This window comes from Tenrec ecaudatus, chromosome 14, assembly GCF_050624435.1.
Source record: "Tenrec ecaudatus isolate mTenEca1 chromosome 14, mTenEca1.hap1, whole genome shotgun sequence".
NCBI lineage: Eukaryota > Metazoa > Chordata > Mammalia > Afrosoricida > Tenrecidae > Tenrec > Tenrec ecaudatus.
In genome coordinates, this window is record NC_134543.1 from 82,517,055 (window position 1) to 82,531,331 (window position 14,277).

The 14,277-nt window shown below is 60.3% G+C and overlaps 2 protein-coding genes across 3 annotated transcripts; one reads left to right on the plus strand and one right to left on the minus strand.

Moving 5' to 3' along the window:
- Nucleotides 1-1,344: 1,344 nt before the first annotated feature.
- On the plus strand, nucleotides 1,345-2,810 carry NRL (neural retina leucine zipper). 2 transcript variants are annotated; one of them, XM_075531919.1, is made up of 2 exons: nucleotides 1,345-1,728; nucleotides 2,478-2,810. In XM_075531919.1, the coding sequence occupies exons 1-2, from the start codon at nucleotides 1,345-1,347 to the stop codon at nucleotides 2,808-2,810; spliced, it is 717 nt and encodes a 238-aa protein (XP_075388034.1). The 2 variants fall into 2 exon arrangements, with proteins under 2 accessions (XP_075388034.1, XP_075388035.1); XM_075531920.1 differs by having other exon boundaries at nucleotides 1,345-1,410.
- A 3,831-nt stretch (nucleotides 2,811-6,641) lies between these two features.
- On the minus strand, nucleotides 6,642-11,902 carry CPNE6 (copine 6). The gene is made up of 15 exons (XM_075530966.1): nucleotides 11,735-11,902; nucleotides 11,116-11,295; nucleotides 10,488-10,562; nucleotides 10,256-10,330; nucleotides 10,043-10,126; nucleotides 9,860-9,949; nucleotides 9,474-9,578; nucleotides 9,163-9,249; nucleotides 8,846-8,905; nucleotides 8,464-8,597; nucleotides 8,333-8,387; nucleotides 8,197-8,248; nucleotides 7,307-7,440; nucleotides 6,972-7,208; nucleotides 6,642-6,779 (listed from the first exon to the last, which is right to left on the minus strand). Exons 1-15 carry the CDS (start codon nucleotides 11,900-11,902, stop codon nucleotides 6,642-6,644), a joined length of 1,674 nt encoding a protein of 557 aa, XP_075387081.1.
- Nucleotides 11,903-14,277: the final 2,375 nt, after the last annotated feature.

Below are 14,277 nucleotides of genomic sequence, written 5' to 3' on the forward strand. Positions count from 1 at the left end.
AGATGGAGTCAAACCCTACACTCTCGGGATGGTACTGCCTGCCTTTGTCCCTTCTGGGGATGGGAAGGAGACTGTTGGGACTAGGAGATGGGGCCAGAGCTTGGGGTTTCCAGGCCGGGAAGCTCTCTGAGTCCTCTAGCTGGAGGGGTCCCAAGCTGTCCTCTGAGCACATGGTTGCTAACAGGAAGAGAGCTCGTTGGGGACAGGAATTTGAGACCGTCTGCGTTAAAGTGAACGGAGGGAGTTCTCAGACGAACACGCTGCCAGTACCTGGTGAACAGCTAAGCGGTGGGCATGTAGTTGTTATTAGGCACGGCTAATGAGTCGCTTCTGACTCACAGCAGGCCTACGGGCAGCGGAATGAAACACCGGGACCCTGCACCGTCCTCCCAGTCGCTCCTCTGCTTGAGCTCAGTGTTGCAGCCACTGCGCCAGTCCCTCTCGCTGAGGGTCTGCCTCTTCGCTGGCCCTCAGCTTTACCAAGCATTAGGACGTCCTTCTCCAGGGAACGGTCAGTCCCCTGCAACATGTCCACAGTAGGCGGAAAGCCTGGTCGCCCTCACTGAGCAGAAGCAAACATTAGGATCAGAAGGGGGAAGGCGATCTGCTTAGGTTCACATGACCAGCAGGATTGAAGAGGAGAGGGACAAATCGTGGCAAGTTGCCCTTGAAGAGGCTGGCCGCGGGCTCGATGGTCACCACGTAGTGCTGTCTTTCAGGAATGCGTCTTGCTTTCATTGGAAAGTCTCTTGCTTTTGGAAAGGGATTCCCTGCCTGGTCCAGTCACTGGACAGAGGCCTTCTTTTTGGAAGGCCCTGACCGCGTTTTCCGAGAGACAGAATATGGGCAATCACACAGTATCTCTGATAGCCCGACCTTCATCACAGCGATGCCTTCCCACCGTCCTAAGATACACACGAGCCCGTCACCGTTAATTAAGCAGCATTTTTTAATTGCTTGGAAATGGAATGGTACCTCTTGAGATGACAGAGTGTCTCAGCATGGCTCAGCACCAGCACTGGAAGCATGCCTTACCGCTCATGTTTTCATAGACATTACTCAGTGGGGCCGGGGGCCATGCTGCCTTCTTTCTTGTTCAGGTCTTTGGGTTGCTTTGCCTCTGCCAGGAGCCCCTCTTCCTCCAACAGTATGGCCCCGCCCCACCTTCTTCCTGAGCCTGGGGGTGACTCCATAGGGAACCAGGCTGCTCCTTCACTGACTGCAGCACCCTGGCTGCAGGGCCTTGGGGAAGTCTGTTTGGTGAAGGTGGCCGGCAGGCAGGCTCCGGGTGCTCCAAGCCTCTCCTCTGTTTTCCAGGAGCACCGCACCCAGCCCAGTCTCAGAATGGCACTGCCCCCCAGCCCCCTGGCCATGGAATATGTCAATGACTTTGACTTGATGAAGTTTGAGGTCAAGCGGGAGCCCCCAGAAGGGCGAGCTGGCCTCCCCATGGCCTCGCTGGGCTCCACACCCTACAGCTCGGTGCCGCCTTCACCCACCTTCAGTGAGCCAGGTGTGGTGGGGGCCCCCGAGGGCCCCCGGCCGGGCCTCGAGGAGCTGTACTGGCTGGCCACCCTGCAGCAGCAGCTGGGGGCTGGGGAGGCCCTGGGGCTGAGTCCTGAGGAGGCTGTGGAGCTGCTGCAGGGGCAGGGCCCGGGGGTCCCTGCTGAGGGGTCCCAAGGCTACTACCCCGAGAGCCCAGAGGAGCCGGGAGCCCAGCATGAGCAGGTGAGTGAGTGAAGGTTTGAGAGGGAGGCAGGCTGAGGGAGGAGGGGTGGTGTCAGGCCAAGGGGACAATCAGGGAAGGGAGGAGCAGGCAGCAGAAGGCAAGAATGGCCTTTGGAAGAAATGAGACTAGTACATTCTGTTTCTCTCCCCTGTCCGTGGGCTGAATGGCAGGGGGTGGGGGAGCGTGGTTAGAAGGGGACAAAACGGGGAGAGATTGAGGACTGAAGGGCACAGGGAGCCCTGCAGGGGAGGTACGGAGGCTGGCTGTGTGTGATGACCAGGGAAAGGCTGTGTGTGGAAAGGGCCGGGGTTAAGACTGTGGGAACCCAAGGGAGGGAGGTCTTTCCAAGACAGGATGCTTCCTCAGCGGCTCACCTTCTCAGGAGGGATTGGGAGTCATCCTATTAAGTATAGACACAGATGGGGGGCATTGAGGGCATTAGATAGGCTGTAATCCAGATCCTGTGAGGGTCACACGGCTGTGGCCTTAAGGACCGGGAGGGCTGGGCGGCAGCCTGTGTGACCTCGGGAGCCGCTGGGCACCCTTGCCCAGAGCCGCAGCTGCGCACTGGAGGGTGGTGCTGGGTTCAGGTGGTGGCTGACACTACAGCGAGGGGTGGGCCTAAAAGGACACAGCTTGTGGTGATTGCCAATGGGGCGGGGCGAGCCGGGGCCTGGGGAGGGGTCCGGACCGCGGGATGGACTGGCCAGGCCCGGCGCTGACCGGGTCTCCGCCCTGCTCTCTGCAGCTGGCCGAGCGGTTTTCGGACGCGGCGTTGGTGTCCATGTCGGTGCGGGAGCTCAACCGGCAGCTGCGGGGCTGCGGGCGCGACGAGGCGCTGCGGCTGAAGCAGAGGCGCCGCACGCTGAAGAACCGCGGCTACGCGCAGGCCTGCCGCTCCAAGCGGCTGCAGCAGCGGCGCGGCCTGGAGGCCGAGCGCGCTCGCCTGCTGGCGCAGCTGGACGCGCTGCGCGCCGAGGTGGCCCGCCTGGCCCGGGAGCGCGACCTCTACAAGGCTCGCTGCGACCGGCAGGCGACGAGCGGCCCGGGGGCCGGGGACCACGCCCCCTTCTTCCTCTGAGCCGCAGAGTGCGTGCGGGGCGCGTGGTGGGGGTTGGGGGCTGGGGGGGCGGGGGGACAGGGGCGGGGACGAGCACCATCCAGGAGGCGATGACTCTTTGGCCTGCGTCTCTGGGCACCAGGCACTCTGTGGTTGACTACACAAATGTCCCCAAACTTCCCGAACCCTTGGGGAGCGTCCCAAGTTAGAAACTGTCGTTTGCTGGCAGAGCCGGTTTTCTATGCCTGGAGCAGGCTTATACAAGGAACACGGCCCCCACCCGCCCTGCCTTTCCACCCCGGGACCAGACAGGTCTGCAGGGGTCAGTCCCAGACTGGGCAGCTAGACTGAGGGTGGTGGTGGTGGGAGGTGGCAGGGGTGATGGAGTGACAGGTGGGAACTCCACCCTCAATTTGAAATGGCACCCTGCAGTGCTGCAGGGCGGCAGTTTGCAAGGAGGCGGTCTTTTCACTGAGGGTGGCCGGCTCCCCTCGGAGGACGGCTGTACCGCATTTTCAAGAGCTCAGCTTCCCACAGACAGGCAGACTGTATCCAAGAGGGCCCTCCCGCATCACCGCAACAGCCTCCAGGGCCCATAGGCTCAGCAAAGGCAGAGGCATCGCCTTGGGGGTGACAGGTGCGACTGGAAGAGAACCCAGGTGGAGTCTGGAGACTGGTGTCAGCCCCCAGCTGGGCCACAGGATCACCCTGTCACCTGGAACAGATAGGTCCCTTTCTCGTGAGCCTCAGTTGCCTCACCCAATCCTCCTTTGGACTGGATGACTCCTGACCAGTTCCAGTTCTGGCATCGCCTGATTCTAGGGCATGGATCCTCATGGCCCTCCTAGAATGCACCCCAAGGCCTCATCCAAAGGACCCTCAACTGTGCTCCGGTTTCCCGAGATGGCCGAGGCATGGGGAGAGTGGTCCCAATGAGGAAGCCCAGGGACTTCGCTTCTGCTGCTTCACAGCAGACCGGAGTCAGGTGTCCCCAGGACTTTCTGCCTCTCCAAGGGCTGAGGTGGACTCTCCCCAGGATGAAAGAAGCCGAGAGAGCGCAGCTTTTGTGAAGTAAAGCTTGAAGCTCAGGTGGATCGCTAATGCTACTGGCTGAGTGTTCTTATGATTAAAGAAGCATTCATCCTTTAGCCTGCTCTAGGCCAGTGTCTCTCTCTCTCTCTCTCTTTGTGTGTGTGTGTGTGTGTGTGTGTGTGTGTGTGTGAGAGAGAGAGAGAGAGAGAGAGAGAGAGAGAGAGAGAGAGAGAGAGAGAGAGAGAGGAGTGGGAAAGACTACCTGGTGTTGGCTGTTGAGTTGCCACCTGAGTTCTGGAGTACCAATGAAAATGGGGTGGCATGGTAGAGATGGGACCAGATGGAGAGCCTCCCCCCTCCCACCACCACGTGGTAGCTAGGGAACAGTTGCCCAGCCAGGCCTTAGTGGCTATTTGAGAGGCCTCATGGTTGTCATGGCAACCCAGCCCTCTAGCTCTGCAGCCTAAGGGGAGAAGGGTGAGTGAATGTCGCCGGCAGGCACCAAGGTGGAGCAGGCAATGAGCTGGGAACAAGCACCTCCCCAGCTACTGACTGATGAACGTGAGTGTGTATGTGTGTGTTGGGGGGGAGGCTCCCATATGCTTCCCTTCCTTTCTGTCCCTCCTACCCACGCCCTCTTTCTTCTACCACCCCAGCTGTCTCTTCTCTCAGTACACTTCCTGTCCCTTCCGCCTCCTTCCCTAGCCAGCTCAGGCCCCTCCACTCAGGAGCCAGCCCGTGAGGGGTGGTCCCTGCTCCTAGCCTCTCCTCTACCTTCCCACCACATCTGCTGCTGGCTCTGGATTCTCTCTGAGGAGCTCACAGCACTCTTGTTGCTGTTGGGTGCTGTCCGGTCGGTTCCAATTCATAGCGACCGAATGTGCAGGAGAAGGAAATGCCTCCCCGTCCTCTGATGGTCCCCGTGTTTGAGCCCATTGTTGCAGCCCCTGTGCTAATCCATCTCCTTGAGGGCCTGCCTGTTTTTTGCCGCCTGCGTGCCTCCACTTTACCGAGCATGAGGCCCCTCTCCAGGGACTGGTCTCTCCTGACAACATGTCCAAAGTACGTGAGAGGAAGTCCTGCCATCCTTGCCTCTCTGGAGTATTCCGTTTTGTACTTCTTCCAAGACAGAGCTGTTTGTACTTTTGGCAGTGCATGGTGCTCGCTCGATATCCTTCACCAACACCATAGTTCAACCGCATCGATTTTCCTTCGGTCTTCCTGCCTCCAGGTCCAGCGCCCACGTGCCCGTGAAAGGTGGTTGTTAGGTGCCATCGAGTCAGCTGCGGCTCGTAGCGACTCTGTGTCAGCAGAGCACTGCCTGCTCCATCCTCACAGAGCTGGCTGGGTGTGGGCCCATCGGGGCAGCCGCCGTGTCCATCAGTCTCCTTGAGGCGCCTCCTGGTTTTTGCTGACCTTCTACTTCACCCAGCACCATGTCCTTTCCCGGGGACTGGCTCCTCCACAGCACCTTTAGAAATCTGCTTCGTGTCCGTCCCGAGCTCATGGTTGAAGGGAGCAGCTGGGGCGGAGAGGGCTTCCACCCGCAGCCCAGCTTTTCTTCCCTCCATTGAATTGTACCCCCGGCCTCGCCTGTTCTCTGGACCCACTACTGCTTTTGCACGCCTTCCTCATCTGGCTGGGACTCTGCATGGCACACATGGCAGTGGAGCCCAACCACAGACAACTCCCCCGAACACACAGCTGGCACAGGTCTATAAAACATGTGGGTCTCCTGATGAGGGTCACGGAGGTCCACCTTAAACAGAGTGTGAGTCTACGCCTGTCAATTCTTTGACAATGGGTGCATTCCAGTTGAGCTGTACTCCCTTTGTCTGGGAAATGGGGAAATAATGGTACCTTGCCAAATGGACTGAAACCATTGAAAGAACTTACACAAAGCCTGACACAGGCTAAACAGGGCTTGGTGTCGGTGTCCACCTTAAGAGTGCGCGACTGGACTTCCAGGCCCATGGCAGCCACCCTGATGAAACTTCAGGGTTGATATGGACATCCGAATTGTCACCCATGTGAGGCAGGCTCAGAAGACCCCAGGGCCTTTCTGTGCCCGGAATTCATAGCAGTTGAGACCTGCTGCGTGTCTCAGGGCCCCAGACACACCCTTTCCCAGCCCGCCCCACAGCTGTGTGGGGGCTGGGTTCAGCTCCTGGGGTGGGGGCTCAGCTGGGCTTCTCTGGAGATGGAATAAGCCTGTGCCCCTGACAGCCCCTCATTACACACCCCCATGTCCTGTAATTAACCCCCATGGGGTCTGGACTCCCTGGGGTGTGCGTGGGGGCTCCTCAGGCTCTATCAGCATGTCATTGGGGGAGACTGTTGAGGTAGCAGCTTGCCTGTCGGAGCAGCTCTGTCTTAGATGTCAAAAGGTGCTGGTGTGTTTGTGTGTGTGTGTGTGTGTGTGTGTGTGTGTGTGTGACTGCAGATGGCCCACTAGACAGCTGACACAGAGGGAGAGGAGCTGAGGTGCTTGGACTGGTCTCCTTTATTCAAGACCAGAAAGGAGGATCACAGAAGGAAGTCACCAAGGGGCCACAAGGCTTAGGGGCAGGAGGCCTGGGGAGGCGGGGGCAAGGCCCACCGCTGGATCCCAGAGCCCAGAGGAGCACAGCTTGTCCAAGAGGCAGAGGCACTGGTCACTGGAGTCACAAGGGTAGGGACAGGCACCTGGGAGGGAGACATGCCCTCAAAAAACGCCCCTGTACTGCCCCCAGCCAAGGGCTCCACTCTCCACCCCCTCTGCCCCCAGCCTTCCCACTCACTGAGAGGCTGTGGGAGAGTCGGTCAGGTCCAGCAGTGGCATCATGGACTAGGACTGGGTGTGGTGGCCGGTGTGCAGGGCCTGGGAGCCCCAGGGCTGATCCCTTGACTGGCATAGTACTCCACCACCTGCCGGGGCACCTCAGCCAGGACGCACTTAGCTAGAGCAGAGGGTGGGGTCTGGGTATGGAGAGAGAGCTTGGGTTAGCCGCTGGCACGGGGGAGGTGAGGCCAATGAGGGTGGGGAGGGGAAGGGCAGTTGGGCTGCAGGGCCATTGGCTGGAATCAACCCGGTGGGAGGGACAAGGCAGAGTTGGAAGGAGAGAGGGGCGCTGAGGAATCCATTGGTCGGGAGGGGGCAGGGGCCCTCACATCCTTGAAGTCCCGGAAGGGCACGAACTGGACGATGTCTCGGGCGGCGGGCACCCCTCGGGGACACCGCAGGGGGCCGTCGTCTCCGTCCAGCAGCCGCATGTCCGAGAAGTCGGCGTTGCCCACACCCACGATGATGATGGACATGGGCAGGTGGGAGGCGCGGACGATGGCCGTGCGGGTCTCGGCCATGTCGCTCACCACGCCGTCCGTGAGCACCAGCAGCACCGAGTACTTCTGAGTCGGGCGGGAGGGGAGGAGGGGTCGGCTCGGTTTGAGGAAGGGCTTTGGCACCCGCTGTGCCCAGGTCCTGGCGCCCACCCTGGCCGCCTCACCGTGGCTTGGCCGGTGCTCTGCTCCCGCTGCGCCGGCTCGGCCACTCGGTTGATGATGGGAGCCACGTTGGTGGGCCCGTACAGCTGGATCTGGGGCAGGCAGCGGCGGTAGGAGGTGATGACCCCGGAGATCTCTGCGGGCAGATGGAGGAGATGCTGATCCGGACTCCTTCCCGCGCCCCCTCAAGTCCTCTCTCGGGACAGCGGCGCCATCAGAGTGAAGGGCACCCGGTGCACTCACTCATCGTGTTCTCAACCCCCAGACCTGTCAGTCAACCCCTCTGCTGGTGGGCAGATCCCCCACCCAGGCCCGCCCCCACGCAGGGCCCCGCCCACACAGGGCCCCGCCCCTCACCATCCTCCCGCGATCAAGGCAGAGCCTAGCCCCGCCCACCTGCCCCTAAGTGACTGGTGATGGGGAATGGTGGTGTGAAGTCATCACAGTGGGAGTGGGGAGGGAAGGGAAAGGACCTTACGGGGTGATAGGTGACATTAATCCTAGTGACCCCTCTGCTTGGTGGACTCACCCCCTGTGGCACCCTCCCACCTGCTGCTGTCCCTCCCTAGGATCATTTTGGAGGGTTCCCCCCCCTCTGATACTAAGGGGATGCAGTCAGTAGTTCTCCCCTCCCCATTCCTGTCTAGTTACACCCCTGTCCCAGGGATCCTCTCCCAGTGCCTCACTGAGTGGCAGAGAGGTGGGGGTGGGGCTGGAAGTCTTACCAGCTGAAGACAGGCTGTGGAGGGCCAGGTAGTGGTGGTGGTGGCGGTGGTGGCGGTGGGTGGGGGGAAGGGCCAGAAAGCATGGCCTAAAGGACTCTGGCACAGAGTGTATGCCAGGCAAGGGCAGCGAGGTGTGTGCGTGGCAGGTGGTCAGCCTGCCCACTTACCTTCACATTCAGGATTTTCTGGGTCGAAGTTGATGGCAAAGTCATGGGACACCTGTGAGGGTGTGGAGTGGCAGTGGCAGGTGTCTCTCGTCTCTGCCTGACTCTCTGCCCTTCCTTCCCCTCTCACCCAGCCTACCTCAAAGTTGGGAGGGATTCTCGCCCCAAAGCCAAATGCTGGGAATCGTTTATCACTGGGGAGGAGAAATCACTGTGGGAAGCCCATCGGCCACGTCTCCCAGCCAGGTGGTCCCCAGCCCCTCCTTCTACCTGTCATAGTCCTGGCAGATGCCGCCAACTGCCCGCAGGGCCTGCAGGTAGTGGTTGGGCTGGCGGGGGCTAAGGCAGTGTAGGGACTGGCTGCTCCTGGGGTCCCCATTGGAGGCAGTGAAGTCAATGGCCACCTGGACAGGGATGGGGGCAGAGGAAAACCAGGCCCTAGCTGTGAGGGCCATCACAGGCTAAGCCAGACCAGAGGCCATATAGGGAGGACTGAGATGTGTCTGGGGGCCCACAGGGAAGAAGCCATGATGTAGGGGTGCAGGCTGACAATATCAAAGCTCCCAATAGAAGCCTGCATAGGGGCAGTGGGGCTTCCAGGCCCCTCCATTTCATCATGGGTTCAGTCTCTCCTTCTCCTGCATGTCTTTACCGTGAAGCTGATCTGGCAGCCGCCCATGATGTAGTCCAGGAAGGTGTGCACTTTCTCCACCTGTGGGATGGGGTGGTCAGGGGCGGGGCGGGAAGACAAAGTGGAGGGCAGGTCCTTTAAGAGGGAGCTGGTTGGGGCTTCTCTGGGGAGGTAGAGACTTTGAGGTGGACTTTGGCGGTGGAAGAGGGCAAGAGTTCCTGCCCAGTTCCCAGAAGCAGAGAGAATGGTGTTTGAGGAGAGGTGAGGCATGGCTCTGAGGTGGGGGCGGGGCAGGGATGGGGGCGGAGGCAGGAGCTGGGGGCAGGATTGAGGGTTACCGTGCACTGGGCCAGCACTACGGTCCCTGAGCTCTTGTAGTTCTTCTTCTTGTCTCGGTATTTGGGGTTGATACAGTCCCACTGCATCTAGACCCCCCACCCCACAAGCCCAGGGTCACCAGGCCATCAGGGAACTCTTCTCCCCACCCACCCCTTATAGGGGCAGGCAGGGTTCCCAGGACTTTGTCCTTAGGGTGAGCCAAAATGCTTCCAACCCACTCCCACTCCGCCTCGCCTCGCCACCTATGGCGGTCTCTGCAAGATCACCCTCAGGATTCTCCCAGGGATTTGGGTGGGATTCCTTGTGGCACCTCTTGCCCAGGGCTTGCTGTCCTTTCCTGCATCTCCTGGAAGCTGCTGGTGAACTCGCCGATAAAGTCATGCTTCCCACTGGAGTCATAATCATACACCAGGAACTGACAAGACACAGAGGGCCAGAGTCAGGGTCAGGGGATGCTTTGAGGGGGTTCCTGTTGGGATGGCAGGGGGGGCAGAGACTCAGGGAAGGTGAAGCCCAACGGGGTCCAGACAGACTGTCCCAACCTCGCAGAGGGGCCAGCTCATGAGCTTTGTTCTCGGCTCCATCTGGCAGGGCCTTTGGCCTTGATAAAGAAGCTCAGCCCTGAGCTGGGACGGTCATTGACCCCAGAGTGGGAGGGTCGGATCACAGGTGTAGGGGCTCAGTTGGGGGCTTCACCTTGAGAGGCCGCTGGACGTCACAGCTGCACAGGGAGTGCAGGGACAGGCGGAATGGCTCCCAGCTGGGGTTGAGGTTGTTTTTCACCACCTTGGAGAAGCATCGGGCAGCCGGTCACTTGCTGTCCCAGCGTTCTTGCCTCAGCTCTCCCTCCTTCCAGACCCAAAAACCCCAAGCACCAACCTCGGTCCTCCAGACCAGCTGGTCATTCTGATCCCCATTGGTCTTATAGATCTCTAGGAAAGGGTCGGACTTGCTGAACAAATCCTGGGGAGACATGGGGTGGGGGGTGCTCGTGGGTCTGGTGAGGTCTCCAGGGAGAGCCAAGAAGTGGATAAGCACTGGTAAGGGGCAGGCTGGGATCTCGAGTGGGGGTCAGGACTGGGGGTTCCCAACCTTGTTGTCCAGTTTATGAGCTCTGAAGGTGAGCTGTACGTAGTCATTGGTCCCGGAGACTTCCTCAGCCACGATCTGGGAGGAGGACACAGTGACAATCTCTCCCCTCCCCTCCCAGCCCCCATTGCCACTGTGCCCTCCTCCCTCTCCAGTCTCTTCCTCGAGGTCACCCTGGATTTAAAAATCTGGGGTCACCGGACGGCTGGGCAAAGGGTCTAGGTGGCTTGCCTACCGTGATGGTGGACTTGCCCGCCGTCTTCCCGTTCTTTAGCAGCAGTGGCTTTGTGACCTTGGTTTGTGACACAATCTGGGGAGAGAGGTGAAAGGAAAGCCAGCAGTGACCCTCTCCATGCTTGGACTGGGCTCCTGGGCTCGGATGGATAGAACAGTTAAGTGTCCTTTGAGGAGCCACCAGGCATTGGGTCTGGTGAAGGAGCCCTGGTGGCATCGTGGTTAGATGCTGGGCTGCTAACCAAAAGGCCAGCAGTTCAAAGTCACCAGCTTCTCCATGGGAGAGAGACGAGGCTTTCTACCCCCATAAAGAGTTACAGATAGGGGAACTCACAGGCCCTATAGGGTTGCCATGAGTCAGCATCGGCCCGGGTGACAGTGGGTTTGGCGTTTTGCTGGAGGGTTTGACTTGATTTCCACAGCAGCCTTTAAGCATCGTGAGATTCCCATTTTCAGATGAGGAAGGGGAGACTCCCAGAGGGGAAGTGTTTTTCCCAAAGCCACAGCACAGCCAGTGTGGTGGAGAGAGGCTCTGAGCCGGCCAGCTGAATTGAGCTCCAGAACGCAAGCTCGCTCTCACTTCAGGTGGAAGGAAGCTGATGGGCGCAGGGTGGGGCTGGGGTACCGACCTGGCCCAAGGTGCACTCCGTGCAGCCCAGGAAGGTGTCGTTCCGGGGGCTGGTGGAGCCATCCTCGGCATCAAACACGTGGAACTGCAGTGGCTGCTTCTCCTCAAAGAAGTACTCGAGGGCCAGTACCCGGGAGAAGACGGGGCTGGAGCAGGAGCGCAGCACCTCCGTGCGCTCCACCTGGGGTGCAGGCGGAGAGAGGGGTCCGGCGAGCACCTCTGGGGCTGAGACCACCTTCCACCTCCTGGACCTCTCTAGGCAGGCCAACTCTTCCCCAGGGGTGGCAGGAGGAGGGGCGCATCTTTAGTGACTAGCTCATCCTTCCCTAGGCTGGACCCCAGCTTGGCATTGCTGACCTACCAGCCCACCAGCCTTCCGAGGCCCTCATAAGACCCCGGAGCCTCCCAGACTCTCCCTGCTCCTCAGGACCCTTTGAGATGGTGGGCCTCGGAAGCTGTCAACCAGTGTGTTTTTAATGACGGCACGGCTATCTTCAAGGTTACCCACAAGCCCCAGAAGAGAACCCCCACCTCCCACCCTGGTGCCCTCTCATTCCCCATGAGGCTGGGTCTCTCTCACTGACCCACCCATCCTCGCTTCCTCCAAGGCCCCCTCTCACCTCTACCCACTGCTCATCGGAGCAGAGCTTGAGCAGCACGCACGGGTGGGGCTTGGTGAGTGTGTCTCGGTCCAAGAGGCCATGGCAGGAGACCCGGAGCTCCACCCTGGAGGCCCCCAGCGTCATGGCTGGGGGCTCAGGCACCCATCCCATTTCGGGGTCCGACATGTCACCGTGGGAGCAGAGCAGAAGAGACACCTATGGGGAGGGATTGGTTCTCACTTCTGGTAGGGATTCCAGAGACCTGGTGTGGGGTAGGGGTGTGCTCTGGGGCTGTGCCCTGCCCCCCTCCTTTGCCCTCCTTCCTAAGACCTCTGCTTCCCGGTTTGGCACTGGTGGGGTGTGGCAGAGGACCCAGGTCTCCCTGCGCTTCTGTCACCTACCCTCTTGGCCTAGATGTGCAGGAAGGGGGTTGGGGAGGACTCAGAGATCAGGGTGGGGGGTGTTTCTCGCCAGACCTGGCTCCTCAGGCCATCGATTGATTCCCTGCTTTCTGCTGGCTCAGCACCTTCCTCTTATTTCCCGACTGAGGTTTGAGCCAGCCCTGCACTCAAGCTTGGCAGCAGGGAGCTGAACTGGGGCAAGGGGGTGGGGCTGGGGGGTGAAGAGTCCCCTGAACTGGGGCAAAGGGGGTGGGGTGTGATGAGGAAGAAGGAGTCTGCCTAAGGTAGGAGGTAGGCAGGAAGGATCCCCGCCCTCCCAGCTGGCTGATGGAAAGGTGGGGTGGTGGACTTTGGGTGGAATTAGGGGTAGGGGCCCTGTCCCTGTTGACAACTCCCCAAGCTCCTGGCTGGGGCTTCCACCAGGACTGGCGTTGCATCTCTCCCTCCCTCCCCACCCCACCCCCACCCGTTCTCACACTTCTTGGCAGTAGCCCTGGCACCGTCTCTTAGCGACAGGATTTGGGGGGAGCCACGGCCCCCTCTGTGCTGCCTGTGGGATTTCACTCTCGTCCCCCTCCCCCAGCAGTGGGACGGAGCCTCAGGCAGCAGCCGGCAGGGGTCTGCCAACCTGGGCTCATGGCTGGTCAGGGTCAGGCTACCCGTCAGCATCTGTCCACATCTCAGGGGGAGGTGGGCTCCGCTCAGTGTGCCTCTCTGAGGAGCAGGTGCTGGTGTGTCTCGGTGCCCCCACCCTGTGTGTCTGTCCTCCAGTCATGCGGCTGTCTTCCGGAGGATGTGTTCGTTTCTGTCCCTCAGAATGGGGACCCCTCCCTAGTTGGGCGCCCACCTACTAGTAGTGGACTCTTTCAAGGCATGCGAGGGAGGGCCCAGGGTTGGGTTGGGGGTCTCTGCCTGCTGCAGTCAGGAGTCTCCCAGGAGTCTCCTAGTGTTCGTGGGATCCTGGAGACAGGCGGGGGCTAGGCGGGGCTGGGGGGATTGCTGGGGGGGGGGCGTGAAAAGAGGTACGCCTGGGCCAGGGAGGAAGGGTGGGCTCACCTGCACTCAGTCCGGGCTTCTCTCTCTGGCGCTCCAGCCCTGGCCCTGGTTTCCCCGCTGCTCCAGCCGCTGGCTAGGCTCCGGCTCCAGCTCTGCTGCTATTTATGGGGCCTGGATGGGAGGGGTGGGGGGGCCTGCAGCACCAGCTCCCCCCCCACAGCCTGGGTGGGAGGGAGAAAGGAGAAGAGGGGAGGGGCGGGGCAGCTGCCTGGGAGGCAGCCACAGAGCCGGGGGAGAGGGGTGGGCTGGGGGCAGCTCTGAGCAGGACCCCGAGACACAGCGACACAGTTCTTCCCTTCACCGCACCCCACGCCCAGAATTAGAGATGCTCACATTGCGGTGGTTCATGCGCGAGCACACTCTCACACACACACACACTCACACAGTCACACAGAAGATCGGTGGAGACACAGGCTCCCACGACTCACAGACTCACACGAACCTCAACACGCACAGGCGTCAGTACATAAACTCAAGGTGGCACCCGACACTCACAGCCCCACAGAGGCGAACACACCCAGTCTCCAACCCCCTCAGCATGGAACTTGTGAGGGGTACTCACAGCCACACTGTAAAGAACCTGTGCTGTGCTGGTCTCTCTCTCTCTCTCTCTCTCTCTCTCTCTCTCTCTCTCTCTCTCTCTCTCTCTCTCTCTCTCTCTCTCTCTCTCTTCCAACCCAGAATACTACAGGGTGTATGCGGATCTCCACGGATGCCTTACAAACCATCATGTGTCAGGCTGAGCCTCCTTATCTTTGAGAACAGAATGATGCCCGCTTACTTCCCCAGCCCCCTTTGCTATTGGGAGACACCTGTAAGCAGATCCAAGGGCTTAAGGACACACACTCTCATACCTTGGTCATGAAATTCCCAGAAGCGTGTGCTGTGGAGTCCCCTGCGTGCCCCCCACCCACCGGCATGGGGGGGAGGGTGGGGGAATTTGCATCTTGCTGGTGCCCACAATGCCTGCCCTCCCCATCCAGCCCATATGGGCACATCCTTGCGGGATGGGCCGTGCCACCCACAGAGCTTAAGAAAATAAGCTCTCTATTCATTCCTGATGGGGGCAAGGGAAGTGAGCGATTGCCGGGGTGCTGCCAGCCA

Excerpts from the sequence above, each read along its gene's own strand:
- CPNE6 (XM_075530966.1), bottom strand. The coding sequence starts at position 11,902 with ATGTCGGACCCCGAAATGGGATGGGTGCCTGAGCCCCCAGCCATGACG. Across the intron at positions 9,579-9,859 it reads ACGTCCAGCGGCCTCTCAAG|TTCCTGGTGTATGATTATGA; the intron begins GTGAAGCCCCCA and ends GTGTCTTGTCAG. Across the intron at positions 9,250-9,473 it reads CAGCAAGCCCTGGGCAAGAG|ATGCAGTGGGACTGTATCAA; the intron begins GTGCCACAAGGA and ends TGGGGGGTCTAG.
- NRL (XM_075531919.1), top strand. The coding sequence starts at position 1,345 with ATGGCACTGCCCCCCAGCCCCCTGGCCATGGAATATGTCAATGACTTT. Across the intron at positions 1,729-2,477 it reads CGGGAGCCCAGCATGAGCAG|CTGGCCGAGCGGTTTTCGGA; the intron begins GTGAGTGAGTGA and ends TGCTCTCTGCAG.